The sequence below is a fragment of the Pongo abelii genome, chromosome 1 (assembly GCF_028885655.2).
Source record: "Pongo abelii isolate AG06213 chromosome 1, NHGRI_mPonAbe1-v2.0_pri, whole genome shotgun sequence".
Taxonomy (NCBI): domain Eukaryota; kingdom Metazoa; phylum Chordata; class Mammalia; order Primates; family Hominidae; genus Pongo; species Pongo abelii.
The window spans coordinates 141,293,009-141,312,621 of record NC_071985.2 but is presented as its reverse complement, the minus strand read 5'-3'; the positions used below and the strand labels follow the sequence as shown (position 1 = coordinate 141,312,621).

The following is a 19,613-nucleotide window of genomic DNA, read 5'->3' as shown; positions in this document are numbered from 1 at the left end:
CATGCTCAGGAATCTGAACTTTATCCTGAAGGCAAATGGGGGAATGACTTAAAGGCCTCAAAATGGAGTCTTTTTAGGATTACTTTGGCTGCGTGGTGGAGAAAGAATTGAAGGCAGCAAAATGGAAAGTCGGCATACTAGTTAGGAGGCTGCTACAGTGACTCAACTCAAGAGACAATGGCTCTTGAGCAGTGTGCAACAACAGCCAGAGTAGGAATAAGTCAGAGGTTTGAAGAAAGAGACATTTTAGAGGTAGAATAACACTTGGACTTACTGATTTGGGAAGAGGGGAGCCAAAGAGGCTGTAGTTAGATTCCCAGGTTTCTGGCTTGGACAACTGGAAGACGGTGGTACCACATGGAGATACGGAATGCTGGAAGCAGCACTGGGATATTTGAAGGGGCTGAAAATAGTAGAGCTTAAATGTGTATTATGTTTCTTTCTTTGACTCTGGGAGATTGACAGAAGGCCCAGGAATGGTTTCCAGGGCGAGACACCCACTTCCAAGTCTCCTGCCATGTTTTTCTGAGAAGAGCGACAGCTCCTGCTGCACTCTTCTTCTAGTCCGTCCACCCTTCCCTCTGCTCTGGACCTCTTAGCCTTTCTCCTCCCACTTCCTCATCAACACAGAGCAGACGATCCATTCAGGAGAAAGTCACAGTGAAAAAAGTTACACGAGCCTGAGGGTGGAATTTAATGATAACAAGACACATATTAATAATTGATATATATCTTATTATGCACAGATAAAAGACTTAAAACTGTGGTTATCAAAACTATACATCTAAGCATCTTCACAAAATAGCTGACACACTGAACAGAGAAAAGAATACAACAGGGGTGTTCAAACTGGCCACAGGGATTTTAAGGGTACTCTTTTTACCCTCATAGATGATGAAAACCAGCAACAAAATCAGGCTCATTCAGGAAAAACCAGAAGAGAGAAGTATTGTATTTGGAAACTGATAATAGTCCTTTTTAGAAAAACATCTGTCAGTTTCATGAACAACCCCCAGATAAAACAAACATGAAAAAAATCACATAGGACTCACCCAACAAAATGTGCTCTGTTAACATAACCAGCAGTACAATCATCATTCAAACCATGAGGTAGTTACAGTACAAAAAGACTGGCACGCGTGTGAGCACCCCACACACACTCACAATCATGCCCACTAAGAACACAAGCAGGAAATGGATTTACAATCTTATTACAAGGCAAGGAAAAAACCATTTTTTTGTTTAGAAAATGCTATAGAAACAGTTTAGACAGAAGAAATCTCTGGCTTTTTAAAATACAGAGTAACAGCTGGTAAACACCACATGGTGAAAAGCTATAGCGTATTATACAGACAATCTGCCTTGGAGTTTAGGGCATTTTAACAACAGCTTCGGCATCAAACAAACAACAAAATGGCCTCTGGAAATTAAGGGTGTAGCCTGCAGAAATAACAAAAGACTGCAGATAGAAGAGTTCAGCTGAAATACAACAATACTTTTGAAGAAACTTGTAGTACACGTTATAAAAGTAGAGCTTGTACTTTGTATTAAAACTGTAAAGTGTGAAGCAATTAGAAATACTGTAATGAGAAGCTAGGGAGAAAATACCTTATTTTTTTCATGTTCATTTTTTAGAAACACTTCAGCAATACTTAACAACATTCACTCTCCATTATGAGATTAGGTTTTATCGACACAGATTTCTTGATCTGAATAATAATTCTGACAATGAGACCCAAACAAATAAAAGGTGATTTTTTCCTCTCTCTCTCTTTTAAAAAGATCTTTTGGTTTGCATCTATAAATTTGTAAATTAATTTTAAATTATTTATAAAATCATTGGCAATGTAGCATCTCTCTTAAAAATATATATTTAAATATATTACAGAAGGTTTTAACCCTGTCCTTCTAAGACATCAATCTTTTAATATCTCCTAATAGCTAATTTTCTTTTTAACACGATGGAAAAGATTTTTTAAAAAAGCAAAGGACTGATCAAAAGAATTCACAGTAGCTGAAATTAAACATTTCATATGGAGTAACTTAAATTTATCTAAAACACTTAAATATATCTTTATACACAAATTTTGTAGTAAAATATAGCTATAAGTGACTTAAAGACTCTAGTCTTCTTTGAAGACATCTTTAAACTTTTTTATACATAGAATATGCTGAAACAATACATTCCACCGAAGGTTAGGCAAAGCGCAATATTTTCAAACACAGGTAGCGTAATCTAGGTCCTCCACTCAGATACCCTTCTGTTAAAAAAAAAATTAAAGAAAAAAAAATTCTCTAAACTCATGTCTTCTTCGTTTGTATATGGAAATCTGGAAATTTTTCAGTAGATCAATGTAGACAGCCTGGAAATCTCAGCCCTAAAGTAATCTGTTTTGGTTAAAATGTTCCTTATTGAAAAAAAAAATGTTCCTTATTGAATGTGTGTATCTATCAGGTAAGTCAGATTATTACTCAATAATTTGGTAAAAATGATTGTCAATTTCCACATACTTGTTTCCCATATAGACACTGCCCTGAGGTTTTAAGCTTCATCGGCATTACCTACTGAGGTTCCATTCACAGACAACTAGGCATAACTTCCTTATTTTAAGGGCAGTGGGATTTGCTTATGAATATTTTGGGGGTAGAGTCTATCTTGTTCTACTTATGGAATTCTAAGTTGTTTGGGGAAATTCTGGAAAAAGAATAATTTGCAATGAAGCTATCTTCAGCAGTAAAATAATTTAGCATGATAATTCCCCTCTGGCATTCTTTTTTTTTTTTTTTTTTAACATAGAGGTATCACTGAGCTTATTTTACCTGCAAAGTGGCTTCATATTATTCCATTTAATGAAATTCACCTCAAGCCCTTTTTGATATATTAAATATATGGGATATATTTAAGGCAAGAGAAGTAAGGTAATCCAAATGAGTGTCCTTTTCCAATCTCAGCACTGTCTTGGTGGAACTGGAGACACTATTCAGATAACCAACTGGAGACCAACAGGATTTGCCATGCATTTACATCTCGCTAGAGTTTGGTTTTTATGAAAGGGCCTATTTTTTTTTAAGTTGACATGTTTTGAGTGGAAACACTCACCCTACCAAATATACTTAAGTTGCAACTCTAAAAGTGTAAGGACATTTTCAAATTTTCTCTTCTTCAACTGAGAAAAATGTGCCTGATGACATATTATATACTTGTACTTGCATACACATAGAAATATATCACTGTGCAAATTCATCCTTGACTTTATAACTGAATTTCACCTCAAATTATACATTAATTTGTCAGAACAAAATATTAGGAATGGGCACAAATCTGTGGCTCCTGATTTTGGTCATTTTCAATTTCTGTAGGCCTGTAAGAAATACAAAATTTGCATTAAGACATTTTGCAGTGGTGTATGCAAGTATGGGAAGAAACAGGAAGCTGATAAGGTCATCAGCTTTGGTTTTGGCCCAGGACACAAGAAAGGAATGTTGCCTTGACACTTGTCAGGGTGCAGTCCCTGAGGGCAGCACCCATCAAGGGACACATCAGACCCCACAGGTTGTGGCAGCAAGGTCAGAAGTGTGCATCCAGACGAAGGTGCAAATTAGACAGGAGGAACGCTTAGAAAGCCTCAAAGCATTTCTTGTTTTACATCTTGGTTCAGATATAAAGAATCTTTGGCCGCATCTCCTCACTGGTTGTACTATCTGGCTATTAACCCTTTATCAACTCCTTGAGTCTGGGTAAAACTCAGGGCCCCAAATTATGGATGTTCTCACCTGGACAAAGCAGCATTTTAAAAACTGGCATGTGTTTCACATTGAAAACCCCCAAACCTGTGAGGGGCTGGTGGAGAAGACCACCATTTTAGCTTTCTCACATGAATTCTAGTGTGGTACAGAAGCCCAGGGTCATGTTTATACTAGCCCTGGGTGTGGGGTGAATACAATGGGTGATCTTTATACTGAAATTCACTCTGTCTTTACAAGGGAACCAAAATCCAGCCCTCTGAGTCTGGACACGAGGCTCAGCCATTGGTCCTGCCCTTGGCAGTAGCTGAGCTGGGCTGGGTGGGCTGGGCTGGGCTGGGTTGGGCTAGGCCGTGCTGCTGCTGGAGCAAGGCGTGCTCTGCGTGCTGCCGATGCTGTGGGCAGCACTGCTGTTTTCCGAGGCTGGCGGGGAGGTGGGGACTTGCTGCCTTCCTGCTGTCTCCCCTGCAGTTAATAAAGAAAAGGCAGAGTCAGAGAAAGACGCATATTATGTATGTGCATTCCTGAAAAGATCATTTATTCCGCATTTGCCATTTTAACCAACGTTTTTCTCAACCAGGGCAGAAGCAACTAGACTAGGTCCCAGATGGCTGGAATACCTTATAAAATAAGGTTTTGCTATTTGTTGTTTTATTTTTAAAGCATCATGAATGGGAAAAAGAAGACAGCTGACTGACAGGCAGCTCTAGTGGCTAAGACCTCTGAGAGTTGATGACAAAGTCCCTGGATTTCAGGGTCTACAACCTTTGATGAAATCACCACCACTTGGTCTGTATGAGCTGGCAGCTGACCAGCACCTGTATTCAGGAAACACCGTCCATCTTCTCTCATAAAGATATTGTAGGATTTGGAGGGTGTGACCTTTAAATTGTAGTTAAGAGAACCCTGGAAGTTTGGGAGCCTTGATCTGAATGCACTTGTTAAAAACAGGAGTGAAATATAGACTTTTTCCTAGCTACAGTAGAGAGAGCCTTGTGTGCCAAACAGATAAATTACCTGAGAAATTGGGGTGGGGGATAGCTGCTATTGGAAAAACCTTTTGGGGAAGGGGTTTAGCTGTTTGCACATGGGGACTGCAGTTGCCAGCGAATGGCCTCTCTTCCCCGCTGAGGTTCCCTGTGGGGTGCAGTGTGAGTATCTCCTAACACTTTAAGCATTCCACTTTTCATTACACACCCCACTGCATTTTAGCTAAAGCCATTCATCGTGCCAAATGTGCAGTGCTTTGGAGAGGAAGGAAACCTCAAGTCACACACATGGTTTGCATTTAACAGTGCAAAAGGCCCTAGAGTTAGTCTTCTCTTCGGCAAAACCGGCCTCAGTGCAACCCTCAGAAAATGGCTCTAGGTAGGGAAAAGTGATCAGGGCTCTCCAATAAAAAACACTGCATTTACTTTGAAAAGTCAGAGCATAAACTTCATAAACTTCTTGTAAGCAGCATCCCCTCCTTCAATGTGGGAAACCCCAGAGGGCCAGGCCTGTTTATGAATGAGCCTCCTCTTTCCTGTCATGCTGAAATACACATCTATCAGCTGGAGATAAGCAACCCTCCCAGCTGCTTCATTAAAACAAAACACTCAAGGAAAGGCTCTGCCCTCCAGTGCAGGAACTTGGCCCCATTACTTCCATTCTCTTTCTGGGGCCCCTCAAAAGCCTCTGTGAAAAAAGCAGTTCTGCGAAATGTAGAACTGGCTCATGTCCCTGGGTCTGGTTACAGCTTTTCCTGTCACCCCTTTCACGAACCACACAGCTATACACACTTTTGCATCAACCTCAAAGTATTTATGTGCTTGTTGTAAGTTTGGCCCTTGTTGTACTTCCTCTAATTATCTTTTCTTCTGGGATTGGCGGGATGGATAGGGGACTGGGGTCAATATTCCTGAGAAGCGGAGAAACACGGCTTTTTTTTTTTTTTTTTTTGAGACGGAGTCTCGCTCTGTCCCCTAAGCTGGACTGCAGTGGCGTGATCTTGGCTCACTGCAACCTCCACCTCCCGGGTTCAAGCAATTCTCCTGTCTCAGCCTCCCGAGTAGCTGGGACTACAGGCATGTGCCACTACGCCTGGCTAGTTTTTTATATTACACAGGATTTCACTGTGTTAGCCAGGATGGTATTGATCTCCTGACCTCATGATCGGCCCACCTTGGCCTTCCATAGTGCTGGGATTACAGGCGTGAGCCACCACGCCCGGCTGAAACACTGCTTTTGACTTTTTTGGAAACCTATGTTTTGGACCCTCCCCAGCACTGCCCTCTACTCTTCATGCGTGTGTATAACTAAGGGTGGGGAAATTTGCCTCCGTGGCAATAACTTTCTGCCAAAAATTCACTTTCCCCAGAGTAGTAGCTTTATTTCTAGAAGGAAATCAAATCTCTTAACTATTCAGATGTCAAAACAAAAACAACCTCCAGAGACCCAAAAAACTCTAGATATACTTTAAGAATTCGACTCCCTTACAAACCACGTTGGTCCATACCCGGCTGGATCCTCACATAATCAATTAGAAGGACTAATGTGGCTATGCATGAACCATATTTTAAAAATATTTTTTCCTATTTAAATAAGGATACATCTGAAAAGCAGGCGGCAACTCCACCTTTTTCTTTTTTGGCTCACCTGGGCTTTGTTTGCTCAGCCCAACAGCAGGTAAAAGAGAAGGCCTTGCTTCATCTAGCAATAGGGAGCAAGTGTGCTCCTCTAGGATTTGCCCTGTGCTTGATTATTCACATTCAGGAAAAGTGCCAGGACTATGCCCTGCCCAGGAAGCCTGAATATCTGCTTTCCGATGTCTATTTGCCAAATATAATTTGTTGCCATGTCAGTTTATTTTCATCAGTGCCCATTAAAGAGACCTTTCAACTTCCCGAGTTTTGGGAACTCTTGTTCTGGTAATGCAAAACACTTCAAAACAAAACCCCAAACAAAACAAAGAAGCCTCCGCACTCAAGACTGCAGGATGCATCTCACCAGCTGGATAAGTCAAGTTAACCTAATATTATATTGATTTTGATCCAATAATGGGCCAAGGTGAGTCTCTATCTGAGAATCTGCTGGGAAATATTGAAAGTCCCCTCTTTAGACTATCCTTTCCAGTTCTGTGGCTATTTTCACATGTAAGATGCAAGGTTTCTCAATACAACCATGTTTTAAAAATAACTCTTCCCTTTTGACAGAATTAAGAAAAAGTTTTTTCACTGTCAAATGGAAGTGATGCCACAGAAAAATTCACCATGAGGAAGAAAGTTGAATGTACAGATGCTTCTACTTAATGGGCCAACAGAGATCCCTGGGTTTTCTGAGATGGGTCTTTGGCTGTCTGCTCTCGACTGCAGTGGTCTCTGATTTCGTGGAGCACCAACTTTCTCTAAAACGTCCCTTGGGTGACAAATATAACAAGGCTGCTCCTGAAGGAGATGGGCAGGGAGGACCTCGTGGCTAAGCAGACTAGGCCCAATTAACACATCTAAGAAATTCAAGGAGGGCGCCTTGCTCGTAAATAAATAGCAAACTTGGCCAGCAGAGGAAATGTACTCAGTCTTCATGCTTTCCTCCTAAAATATCAAACCACATTGAGGGAACAGAGATTTGAAAGGAGGGAGAGTGAGTAGGGGAGAGAGGAATTTGGTGCGTGACATACTCTGGAGGAGTAGGGTACACTGAGGATACGGACACTAAGGATTAATTCCACCCATCTCACAGTTAGCCTATGGCTGGGCCTAGATACTGCCAGAGATGCCTTAAGAAATAGAAAAACAAAGCCAGGTGCGGTCACTTATAGAGCCAGCTACTTAGGAGGCTGAAGGGGGAGGATCTCCTGAGGCCAGGAGTTAGAGACTGCAGTGAGCTATGATCTCACCTGTGAAGAGCCTCTGCACTCCAACCTGGGCAACATAGAGAGACCCTGTCTCTACGGGGGGGGGGGGGGGGGGGAGAAAAAAACAAACAAACAAACAAACAAAAAACATTTCTTAATGGAGAATGTTTTATTTCTTTAGCATGGCATGGAGTTGTCCAGATCTGACTTCCTGCTACCTCTTTGGCGTCTATATTACAACTGGATTCTTATTTCTAAGTCTTTCACCATGGCAGGTCCTGGGGAAGAAACAATTCAAGAAAGATGTGAATAGCATGGGAGGACTCTGTGGGGAAACAATAGAAGAGTTAAAAAGAAAGGTGAGGGGAAGCTTGGTATTTAGGCCAAAGGAGACTACTGCAAATACTCTCCACGAGGATTATTACAAAGAGGAGCAGACAGCTGTTCTTTATCTCCCTAGAGGGCAGAACATGAGGAAATGAGTTTAAATGGCAGGAATAGGGATTTAGGTCAGATAGAAAAGAACTTGCTGATTATGAGGATTGGTTAGTTATAGAGGGAATTCATGGAATCTCCTTCTCAGGAGATATTTAAGCATAGGATTGAAAACCATATACCTGGGGGCACTTTAGATTTAATATTCTTTGATGCTAGAAAGAAAATAAAGATATTTTCTTCTAGGTCTATGTGTTGGATGCGATTTTGTATCAGTTAATGTCTCAGTTTCTTGATCTCCTAACTGTACTTAATTCACAAGCTCACTCTTTAAGCAGAGTGAACGATACTACCTTTAACTTAGAGAAGTCTTCAATCACTTTTTATCATTTTCAAATTTCATTCCTCTCCAGCCTCCACATGAAAGACTCTTCTTTTGCAGCAAAATTCTCCAGGAGGGGTGAGTTAGATGTTGTTAGAAGTCACGGGGAAAAGACTATATCAAGAATTAAAGTTTTTCACAATGTCCTGCCTACTACTTTCTTTCTATATTCCTGCAGTGTGGCCAACCTGTTTGTATATGGACTTTGGTTTTCTGTGGTATCTTCCCTGCCTTTGTGGCCCCTGAATAGGATGCAAAGTCTGATAATAACTAAGAAGAAGAAGAAAAGCAAGAGGGAAAGAGAAATCAGGTGGAGGAGGAAGGCTGTCCTCCACAGCTATCGCTACAACCCTGAGTCAGAAACTGGACTTGAAGCTCTGGTTTGTTCAATGGCTAGACTTGCTACCTTAGTAGGTGTACTCGTTGTGTTTCCCTTTAGTCAACACAGAGATAATCGCTACTTCACAGGGTTATTAGGGTGAGCGTACTTAAAACAAGAAATGCGTAATAAAAGCTTTTTCAACTTTAAGGCTGCTTTGATGTGTAAGCAGAAAAAAAATCTAAGCATGTAAGGAACACTGTTTCACAGAGCATAATAAAATGCTGAAGTTTTGAATTAGGTGTGCCCATCCCAACTCATCGGGCAGTTTTCAACAACCCTCCATGTAACACACCATGTGTTCTTAAAGCAAAAGTTAAGCGCATACCCAAAAGTCCACCCGAGTCAGGTAAGAGGTTTTCATTAGAAGCAGCTCTGGAGGTGCCAATGTGTTCAGAGGCCTGAGGTTTCTCCAGGTTCCCAAGTGTAGCCCGATGAAAAGAGAAACAGCAAGAAGACAGACTAAGGTGTGATAAGGTAGGAGGCAAGAGACCAAGTCCCAGGGATCAGACAGATGCAGCTGGAACAGATGGAAACCCCAATGTGACTGTAAAGAAGGCAGGCTCCACTCTCTTTTCACTCAAATGCCCATATCATTATTTTATAAAACCATTAAACACAGAGGTTAAGATGAATGCCTTCAGCTTTCCTGGTGTCTACTGGTGTGTCTTTTTCTCTCAAAAAACAAAGCACCTCCCGGAGCATCTGGCCATTCATACCCTTCCCCCTTCTTCTCACCCTCCCCTCAGTTTCCATGAAAGGTTAATAGAAAACTTAATTCTTCAGATTAGAAACACTTCTTCTTTCTCCAGTGAGACTTCCCTTGTCAGTTCTCCATTTTTCTCACACAGTTCATCAGGTCATTGCTTTCCTAAAGGTTGGCATGTGTGCCTGTAGCTGGGTTTCTGCCTGAGCCAATCTGTTTATAATCAGTCTGTTTGGTTATTCTCTTCCTCTGAATATACGGGAACTCCATAACAGCAAGGACTTTGTGTTGCTCATGGCTATTTTACCAGTGCCTAGAATAGCGTTGGCATTTAACAATAGCTTAAAAAATCCATTGAATAAGTGAGTGAAAGAACGAATACATGAGTGAATAAACCAAAAAAATTTAGCTGATACTAAACAGAGGCAAAAAGAAAAACCAAAATACATGTTAATTAATGTTTATTATCTGATAAGCAGAAGGAAGATAAAAAGATTATGGCTACGTGACCTTTGAATTTGTAATAACAGAACAAGAAGAGAAGAGTGAACTCTGAATCAAGAAAGCAAGCCTCCAGTCCTGACCGCTGTGCCTGTGTAACTTTGAGCTGGTCACATCAGTTCTCTGGGCTCAGTTTTCTCGCTATGTAAAAAGGAAATGCTGATGCAGACTAGTAATTTTCCAAGGACTCCCTTTAAGAAACTGATTTAAAAAAAAAAAAAAAAAAAAGCAAGGGTACGACTTTGCATAGAGATAGTGAACTTAAAGGCACTGACTTGCATTCCTTTCCCAAATCTTACCAGAATGACAGTAAATGGTCTTTTAAAGGCATAAACACATGAAAACAAAGATAACAAAAGTAAAGATAACAGCAATAAAATATTGGAAGCTGGTGAGGAAATGGGTGAGTGGCAACTGACTTGGCAGACTCAAGAGAGCCGAAACCTAAGCCAACAGTGGGAAAAACTGAGAAACAAGCAATTTATGTCACCAAACCCTTAAAAAACTCAGGGAATGGTGGCATCAGGCACCTCTGGAAACCTCCGTTGAACATGTGGCTATAAGCAAGAGGGGTTGGCTGAACTATGTGAGAAGCAGAATAGTTCTCTAAATTTCTTCCCTCACTCCACTGGGCTGAGATCTGCCCTTCCTAATTCAGGAAGAAGTCGAGAAATTTACTCTCTTAAGAGGAGGAAACTGAAGGTTCCAGGAATGATCAACACCAGGCACATTTGAGGGCAAGAGTACCACATTCAAAAGGGGGGATTCAGCAAACATATATTAATACGTATTTTGGCTCACCTGGGCATCTTTTGCTCAGCCTAAAAGGAGATAAAGCCAGATGGCCTTGCCTCATCTAGCAACAGTGAGACTCTGAATCAAGAAAGTAGGGTTCCACTCCTACTTTGTAACAAATTTGTCTCCTGCAGAATTTGCCATGCGCTTCACTATTTGCATTTGGGAAAAGTGCCAGGACTATACCCTGGCCGGGAAGTCTGGATATTTGCTTTCCGGTGTCTATTTGCCAAATATAATTTGTTGCCATGTCAGTTTATTTTAATCAGTGCCCATTATAAAGGTCTTTCAACAGCCAGTCCTATACCTTTCAAGCAGGAGACAGAAAAACATATTTTATGGAAGCCTGAAGAGCTAAAGAGGAAAGATCCAATGATGAGGTATCAGGGGTTCATCAATAAAATGGCCCAGTCAGATCACCCTAAAGAAGTTCACAATCAATACATCCTACCCACAGCTTAGAATTTCCTCATTCTTTTTTTTTCTTATTCTTAAATAATCCTATATTAATATTCTCAGATGATATTGCACCCATGAAACAAGAATAGAACTTTTCTTAAAAGAAAAGAAATTCACAGGAAAAAAGTTATTAGAATTAAAAAAGTTACTGGAATTAAAAAATTTGAAGCCAGTATTAAAAACTCAGTAGAAAACTGAAAGATAAAGATGAGAAAATCTCCCAGAAAATAAAGAAAGCAGAAACATGGAAAACAGGAAAGAAAGGAAAATTAAAGGACAAGAGGTTCAACTTTCAAATAAAATGATTTCTAAAATGAGAGAAAACAGAAAAAAGGGGGTGAGAAAAAAATAAATCATTCTTAAAAATCTCAGTACTACTGAAAGATATGAGTTTCTAAACTGAAAGGGCCCAATTAGTGACCAGCATAATGTATAAACATACACCTAACTCAAGAGATATCATTGTAAAATTTCTTCCAGAAAGAAAAAACAGGTTATATACAAAAGGGATCAGGAATCTGCACAGCTCTGAACTTCTCAACAGCAATCCTCAGAGCTAGAAGACAATGAGGAGGGCTTTCAAAAGTCTGAAGGAAAAAGCGTCTATAATCTAACATTCTATACCTTGCCAAACTGTCTACCAGGTGTTTCTGTTAAATGAGGATATTTTCAGACATGCAAGGTGTGAAAAACATTTGCGTCCTATGTACGCTTTAAACCAGGAAGAAGAAAGGCAGGAGATACATGACGCAGGACATCCACAACTCAAAAGAGAAGTGAAGGGAAGGCACACAATGGTAGCGAAGAAGATCAGAGGAAGACGGCAGCGTCCAGAAATGGAGCGAACCGTTTCAGACAGGAGCAGGTCAGAGGCTCCAGGAAAGAGCTGAAGAAAAGGAATCAGTAGAACATTCCATATGTCTCAATGTATTAAAAGGAGATTGAGACAGCTGGTAGGGTCTGCAGAAGAATTAATGATAAATACATAGAAAATTAAGCTGATGACTGAGGCAGGAGAATGGCAGGAACCTGGGAGGCGGAGCTTGCAGTGAGCCAAGATTGCGCCATTGCACTCCAGCCTGGGTGACACAGCAAGACTCTGTCTCAAAAAAAAAAAAAAAGAAAAAAAGAAAAAACAGAAAAGAAAATTAAGCTAATGGGGTAGGGTGGGGAAAGATAGTAATACATTCTAGGGAAAATTAAAAGTCATGCAAGGTATTATACTACATGAGTTAACTGTGATTAGCATTTAGGTAGTCATAATAATGTAAACAGTAAATGCTGCTCTAACCAAAATGTCAGTACATTTCTATTAAGAGGATGGTGGGGGAAGGGGACGTTTTCCATAACAGGAGGTCTAGAGCAAAGGTGTAAACCTGCAAAGTCAAAAAGCAGCAATAGACTCAGGTTATTTAGAAGTATGGATTAACGTCCAAAAGGATGAGCTAAGCGCCAAAAATAAATGCTCTGGGGAGTGAGAAAAGAAGGTAAGGACAGTAGGGGTTTGATTTTTTTTCATAACGAGTCTTGTAGGATTATTTCAACCTTTAAACTATTTGCATGTACTACTTTGATAAAGCTAAAAAGTTTTACTAGAAAATAAAAATAAAAGCATTTGTTCCTCCCTTCAAGAAAAAAACAGATAAGATTTTGCATGTGACTTTAGGGACCTGCATGGACTAGAAGTTAGGGACCCCTGAACTATGTAGGGTTCCTAGGAGCATGAACATTCTATGGTTCCAGCACCATTTCAGCCCCCAAGCACCCCTCCTCTCTACAGCATCTTAGGAGAGAATGTAAGTTTTAGGAATGGAGTTTTCCAAACAGAATTAATCCAGCCTTAAGGGAATATCTCTTATTGTGCCCAGAGTTGTCATATGATAAAGTGGGAACCCAGTCTTTGTAGACTAACACACATTCCAGGTATGTAAGTAGATATCCACAATCCAAATTTGTGACTTGGTTTTGTGCTCTGTGCTGCATATGAAATGGAAAGCGTAAACAAAGGGAAAGTTATTCAAATTAAGGATTGTTTTTCACACAGAGGCAGATGCTATCTGAACCCCCAAATACAGCATATACTATCTGTGAGTTCCACAGCTTCAATTACTGTTGAAATTGAATGGACTGAGCTAGTATTTGTATCCTAGCTCTCCCCATTGCCCACTGCATTATAATCTTCCTTATTAATCTAAATTGCTGCTAGCTGACCCAGGTAAGAAACTGAAGGGGTTCTGGAAAAGAACTATCATGTGGTCCTGAAGTGAGTCTTCTTCATGCTTGTATGATGCTGGTATTCCTCAAGAGTAATCTATAAAATGAACCAGAGGCTACAGTTTTTAATAAAAAGTAATTTTGAAGCTGTTTCATAAGTCATGCCAATGGATTTTAAGCCCAAATGACAGTGTCTATAAACCTTTTACCTTCTGAATCAGTGTAATTCATTTTGCTGGAAAGCATCGCAGGAGGGAGGTCTTTGGTTTCATTTTTCTTAAATTTACTTACAACCTATTTCTACATTAACAGTACTTTAAAGGCCCTCCTGAAGTCTCTGGCTTGGGGGAAAAAGGATCAGTAACAACAGACTTCCAAATTCAATGAGCATGAATACATGCCATACAACCAAGCTTTGCTTTTTATCAGGTTTGTGTGCTTGGCTGTGGGTAACAGTCTGGATTATTGGGGGGATTTCAGTGGGGCGTGTTCCAGTAGTGAGTATTATCTGGTTGCCCTATATTCTGCCTGGACCTGGCTTCCTGGCCCAAGATTAGCTTTGAGAGTGCAGCTGTGTGACCAAGGCCAGTCAGTGGCTGAGCAGGCACATGGTAAACATCTGTGGGTGACCCAGTCTTCTTGGAGTACTTTCAAACTCATTCCCAACAGCCAACACAGGCTGCCAACACCCCTAGAACCTCTCAGCCAGGCAGGAGGTTGGAAAAGTTGCAAAGAACTGTTAGCTTGAGATCTGAACATGTCAGTATTCCTGCGACAAAATTACTTACTTTAAAATGCTGCTCTGCTAAATTCTGTCTTTCTGGTCCTTTTATAAACTGTTCATGAGGGAGAATCCTCTTAAACTGATTCACAGATGGTTATATAATACTCAGAATCATGACACTGGAGTCTTATTTATTTTGAGACAACTTCTCTCTCTGTCGCCCAGGCTGGAGTGCAGTGGCACCATCACAGCTCACTTCAGCCTCAACCTCCCAGGTTCAAGCGATCCCCACCTCAGCCAGCTGGGACAAGAGATGCACACCACCATGCCATGCTAGTTTTTGTGTTTTTTTGTAGAGACAGGGTTTCACTATGTTGCCCAGGCTGGTCTTGAACTCCTGGGCTCAAGCGATCCTCCCGCCCCAGCCTCCCAAAATGCTAGGATTATGAGAAGTCATTTTTTAATCTTTCACGTAAACATACTTCACTCAAAGTATCCTGACTAGGAACAAGCATTTGAGGACTCAAAGTCTCTCTATTCAAGTCTACATTTTTGCCAAGAGGTTGCCTTTTGGGTGAATGTCCCATGCTAGGCATGAAAGAGTTCATTCCTCTCCTTCTGGCATAATCTAAAATACCTCAGGCAGGAGATGTAGTATTTAAAGTGAAAATTCTGATTTGAATCTGACACTTTTAACTATCAGAGGATCACTGTGTCAAGCTTTTATTCTCAACAGCTTGACGTTTTGTCTAGCAATCACGAGGGTAAAGATATGACTCTCCAAAATATCCTTCAGTACTTCCTTCCTCTTTAAATCAGCCATCCTTTCAGCCTGGCCCAAGGGGAAGCCAAAGATCATGGCATTCATTGGTTTAATGGACAATTAATGAAATTCTAAATAGAGAAGCTGGGCCTGCCACTTGCCTCTGACGGATCAATCTAGCACAGTTTACCTAGGTTCACAGCGTAAAACTACAAGGATCCAAGAACAAACAAGAACAAGACTAACTAGTTCTCTAGAATGCCACAAAATGCATGTCACTCTTTCCCATAGTTGTAAGGAAACTAAGAATCAATAGCAGGGCAATCCATTTGTTCTTTCTCCATTGCACTAAAGACTCCCTTTGCTGGCCTGCATTCTGCATTGGGGTCAGAACAGGTTCTCTCATCAGGCTAGTATGTTTCAACCTTGGGAGTGGTAGGGAGGAGCACATCTGAATTTTGAAGATTGAGGGATAATAGCTTGAAAATGAAGTGCTCTGTTTCATCACTTTTATTTTATTTTTTTTTCAGTTCATGGAAATCTATTTAGAAAATTTAACTTTATAGAAAAACATGAAAATTTTATGTTTTATCAAAGAAGACACAGCATGGGTTAAAAAAAGGTCGAGAAAATCTAGTTTAAGTCATTGATTAAGGACTCTGATGGACAGTGCTCAATACCTTGGCAGGTGTGGTAATAAAATCTTGGCTTTCTTTTTCACTTCCTCTCATTTATATGCCTATCCTTAAGTCTTTGGTTTTGACGGAATGGTTTGTATTTCTGTACACTGTCTGCATTAACTTTAAACTCTAACAACAAAGTAGCTTTATTAGCAGCTAAATTTCACCAACATCACAATTGCAATTAGCACAAATAGTTTAAACATTCCTTTTCTTTCCACCGTTTATGGCAAATTATACTTTTGTAAAACCCAATTTATACCAAATATGTAAATGTATAAATAGCAGGAATGAACTTTCTCTTTCATTCGTTATTTCATCCAACAAAACACTGAGTGTCTATTGTGTGGCAGGAACACAAGCTGTTCACCAACTCATACTCAACAGTCACACTAACCTGTGTGAGAATAGATGTACCACAAGGCCCCCGTCAGGAGTGCTCCGATCACAAAGGCTGCAAACGCAATGCCCATCACCGTTAGGGTGTCCAGACCATGGAAAATTGCTATAAAGGAGAGAAACCGACACACACAACTTTTCAGTTAGTCTGTATCATACATTGCAATTTTATATTTGTTTCACAAGCACTGTCATAAAGGTTAAGCACTAATAAAATCCGAGAATGCAATGACGATTCCAATAAAATACACCGTATTTTGTAACTTGCAAATTTTTTTTCAAAGGAGAAATGAAATTATCAGGTTTCCAAAGTATTCTCAGCTTGCAATTTATTTTGATCAACAAACTAACTAAAACATCAGATTTGCAAACTCTGTAAAATCTTAAGTCTGTCATCTCATTGTCTCACTCTGAGGACCTGCTATTTGAATGCAGGGTGGCTTGAAAATTCACAGGTTAAGATGCTTTGGAAAATAAAGTGAACTTCCATGATCAAAATCTGGCTTATTGCTGCTTATTCACTGAACACCTCCAAAAATGACACACTGCACAGAAAATACACACCTTAGAATACTTTATACACATATTTTTGTGAACACTTACAAGTATGAAAGATAACAGAAAGAAAGGAGAATACAGAATAAAAATAAACTATTCCTGTGGATTATAACATTTCACCGATCTCCTCACATTAAGCTCTTAATCTTAACAGCTTCATATTGTGTCATTTAAAACAACCTACTTTTTAACACTTTTCCAACCGTGATCTTTCTATGAGGGGAACGGAAATACTTCCCAGTGGGGAGTGATGTCAGTTTTATGGTCAGCAAAACATATAAATAGAACCAATTGTTTCTCCATTTGGCAAAGGTTTTTATATTTGAAATTAATTCCAGGCCCCAGAAATAGAACATTTCCTTTCATTTAAGAGAACTACCTTCTTTGAGTCACCTTATAAAAAGTTAAAATTGGTTTCCAAGGGAGAGAAGTTTTTGGTAGAATACAATTTCTAAGGTCTCTGGGTTTTGAATATAAGTGGGAAATACAGGATCTCCCCACTATTATCATACTATTCCTACTTTCTGCTCCAGTCAGAAGCAACTCCAGTGATCGCTATATAAATTAAATCCCTGCCTTTCAACTCACTTCAATGTAAAGAAAGCTATTTTTTTACATTGAAGATTGCCATACACTCCTGTGACCTTTGAGCAGCCCAGCACTCCAAAGGCTCGGGGAAAGTATGCCGTGGTAGAACGAGTCTGGAAGGATCCAAACTCCCAAGTTCTGGTCCCCACTCTTCTAGACCTGTGCTTTTTGGTGTGTTCATTTAACTTCTGAAAAATGCGGATAGCTTTAGTCACTTGCTTAAGTCGGGGTCAACACCTGAGTTTGTAAAATGGATGAAGATCCACTAGATGGAGGAAGAGGTGGGAAGAGCTCCCTAGAGGTGAAGTTGAACCAAGCCATCAACCTATTTAATCTAGTCCTTAGAACTGATATTAGAAGATGATTTGCCTTTTTATACCCACAGATGCAAAAATTGAACATGATTACAAGCTTTTAGTGAAATTATTCTAAATTTCCAAAGATGGATATGTGTCCATATGTGCCTCTCTTTGAGTTCATATTGTTCCATAATTTAAAAAAAATAATAATCCACTTAAGACAATGGTTTATGAAGCGCTTTGTGAAAGGAATTTTCCAGACTGATTGTTAAATGTAGTGAAGAATCAGCCGTGGAGACTAATCCTGGGCATCTTAGGAAAGGAAAAAAAGCACAGATTCACAAATTCCCCTCATGAGACAACATTATCTAGAAGAGTTCTGGGTGGACAGCTGGGAAGCCCAGGTTCAAGCCCTGCCTCAATGCCAATGAGGCAGGAATATTTCTGGGTCAGCATTTTCTTCTGCATAAAACAATGAAATTGGCCTAGACAATTTCCAAGTCCTCATTCTGTAGCAATTGGTGTTGCTTTCTCTTTCATTCTTACATGCTCTTCCTGGTACCCCCAGCCCTTGCACTATGGATTGTCTTAAAAGTATAGCAATGAGTTCCCTTAGCATTACGCCTCTGAGCAGATAAATATTGTTGATAAGACTTAAAGCAAACCGCTTCCATGGCTGTATGTGAATTCTTGCAGGTTAGAACAGACTTAAGCATGCAAGTCATTCACTTATCTCTCTAAATAAGTTACTACCTTCCCATTCAAGCCATACATGCCAATGGATCAACAAATTAATATTTTAAAGGGTAAAGGTGGAAAGGGAAAAAGAAAGCAGGGATAAACAAAGGACAGAGGAAAGGAAAAAATATGAGCAAAAAGGGGAAAGGGGAAGGGGGAAGGGAGAATGAGAGCAGAAGTCTCCTTATCAAAACTCAAAGTTTGGCAAATGTTCACTAACCAACTCATTCTTAGGAAAGCCCAGGAGGTTTTATTTCGAAATAGTTGCATAAAGACTTACGTGGAGAAATTGGATTTGGTTCCTTCATGCTTGGACCTTTTTCTGAAACAAAAAAAAAAATCACAATGTATTCTATGGAGAACCAAGATTTAAGCAAAGGGTCATCAAAGTCTCAGCAGAAACTGACACTTTTCCATTTGTTAATAAATACTTTGAGAAAGCTCTGTCAATGATCCTCTTTAGATATCAAAACTATAATGAGTTACCCAGAAATTTTAAGCACTGCACTTTGTTGACAATCAGTTGTATAGGCTCTCCAATTTGAAGAAAATTTGAAGGCAAACACCTAAACTTAGGGAATTTGGGTCTGACAATTTGTGTGTGTGTTTGTGTATATCTTTTTATTTACTTACAAAAAAATTCAATACCTTTAAATACCATGCTTTTCCAGTGTAGTCTGTAATATTATCCTGCTTTCAAAATATTCTTTTTTTTTTTTGAGGGTCTCACTTTGTTGCTCAGGCTGGAGGGCAGTGGCGCCCTCAGCTCACTGCAGCCTCCGCCCCCCCAGGCAATCCTTCCATTTTAGCCTCCCGAGTAACTGGAACTACACGCGTGTGCCAACACGCCAGCTAATTTTTATATTTCTTGTAAAGACAGGATTTCACCACGTTGTCCTGGTTGGTCTCTAATTCCTGGGCTCAAGCAATCCACCTTCCTCGACCTCCCAAAGTCCGAGGGATTACAGGCGTGAGCCACTGCGCCCAGCCTTCAAAATATTCTTTTAATTTAATATACACATTTTGTAAAAGTATCTTTGTTCTTCTATCCTTAATGCTATTATCCTATAGTTTAACTCCTCTTCATTGCTCATCAGGATTATCACAGAGGCCCCCTTATCTCCACCACTACCCTCCCCCAAATTATTTCCTCCTCCACATTTGCCCCCATAGTGAATATTCCAGAGCCCAGAGCTGATCATGTTATAACCCTGACTAAACCCCTTGATGACTCTCCTTCCTTTATAGGGAAAAAACTTCACACTCTTTAACATGGCACACAAACTTCTCCTTCCCTTCTCTACTCTCTCTCTCCAGCCTCCTTTCCTGATGGAGTCCTTTGCCCATGGCGGGCTCCCCATACTTAGTAATTTAAGCTTCCTAAATTCTCTATGCTGCTCCGTGTCATCATGCT

At 40.1% G+C, this 19,613-nt stretch overlaps 1 protein-coding gene across 10 annotated transcripts in view; it reads right to left on the bottom strand.

The window, feature by feature from the left end:
• Positions 1 to 2,769: 2,769 nt before the first annotated feature.
• The window catches only part of TGFBR3 (transforming growth factor beta receptor 3), a 202,647-nt gene continuing 185,803 nt past the window's right edge, over positions 2,770 to 19,613 (bottom strand). For 5 of the 10 annotated variants that reach the window (XM_054547784.2, XM_063723497.1, XM_009247678.3 and 2 more), the window contains 3 exons: positions 18,480 to 18,521; positions 16,015 to 16,122; positions 2,770 to 4,209 (listed from right to left, as the gene is read on the bottom strand). In XM_054547784.2, the coding sequence (XP_054403759.1) occupies positions 4,091 to 4,209; positions 16,015 to 16,122; positions 18,480 to 18,521 (269 nt within the window). In that variant the 3' untranslated portion in view covers positions 2,770 to 4,090. 10 annotated transcript variants of the gene reach the window in all.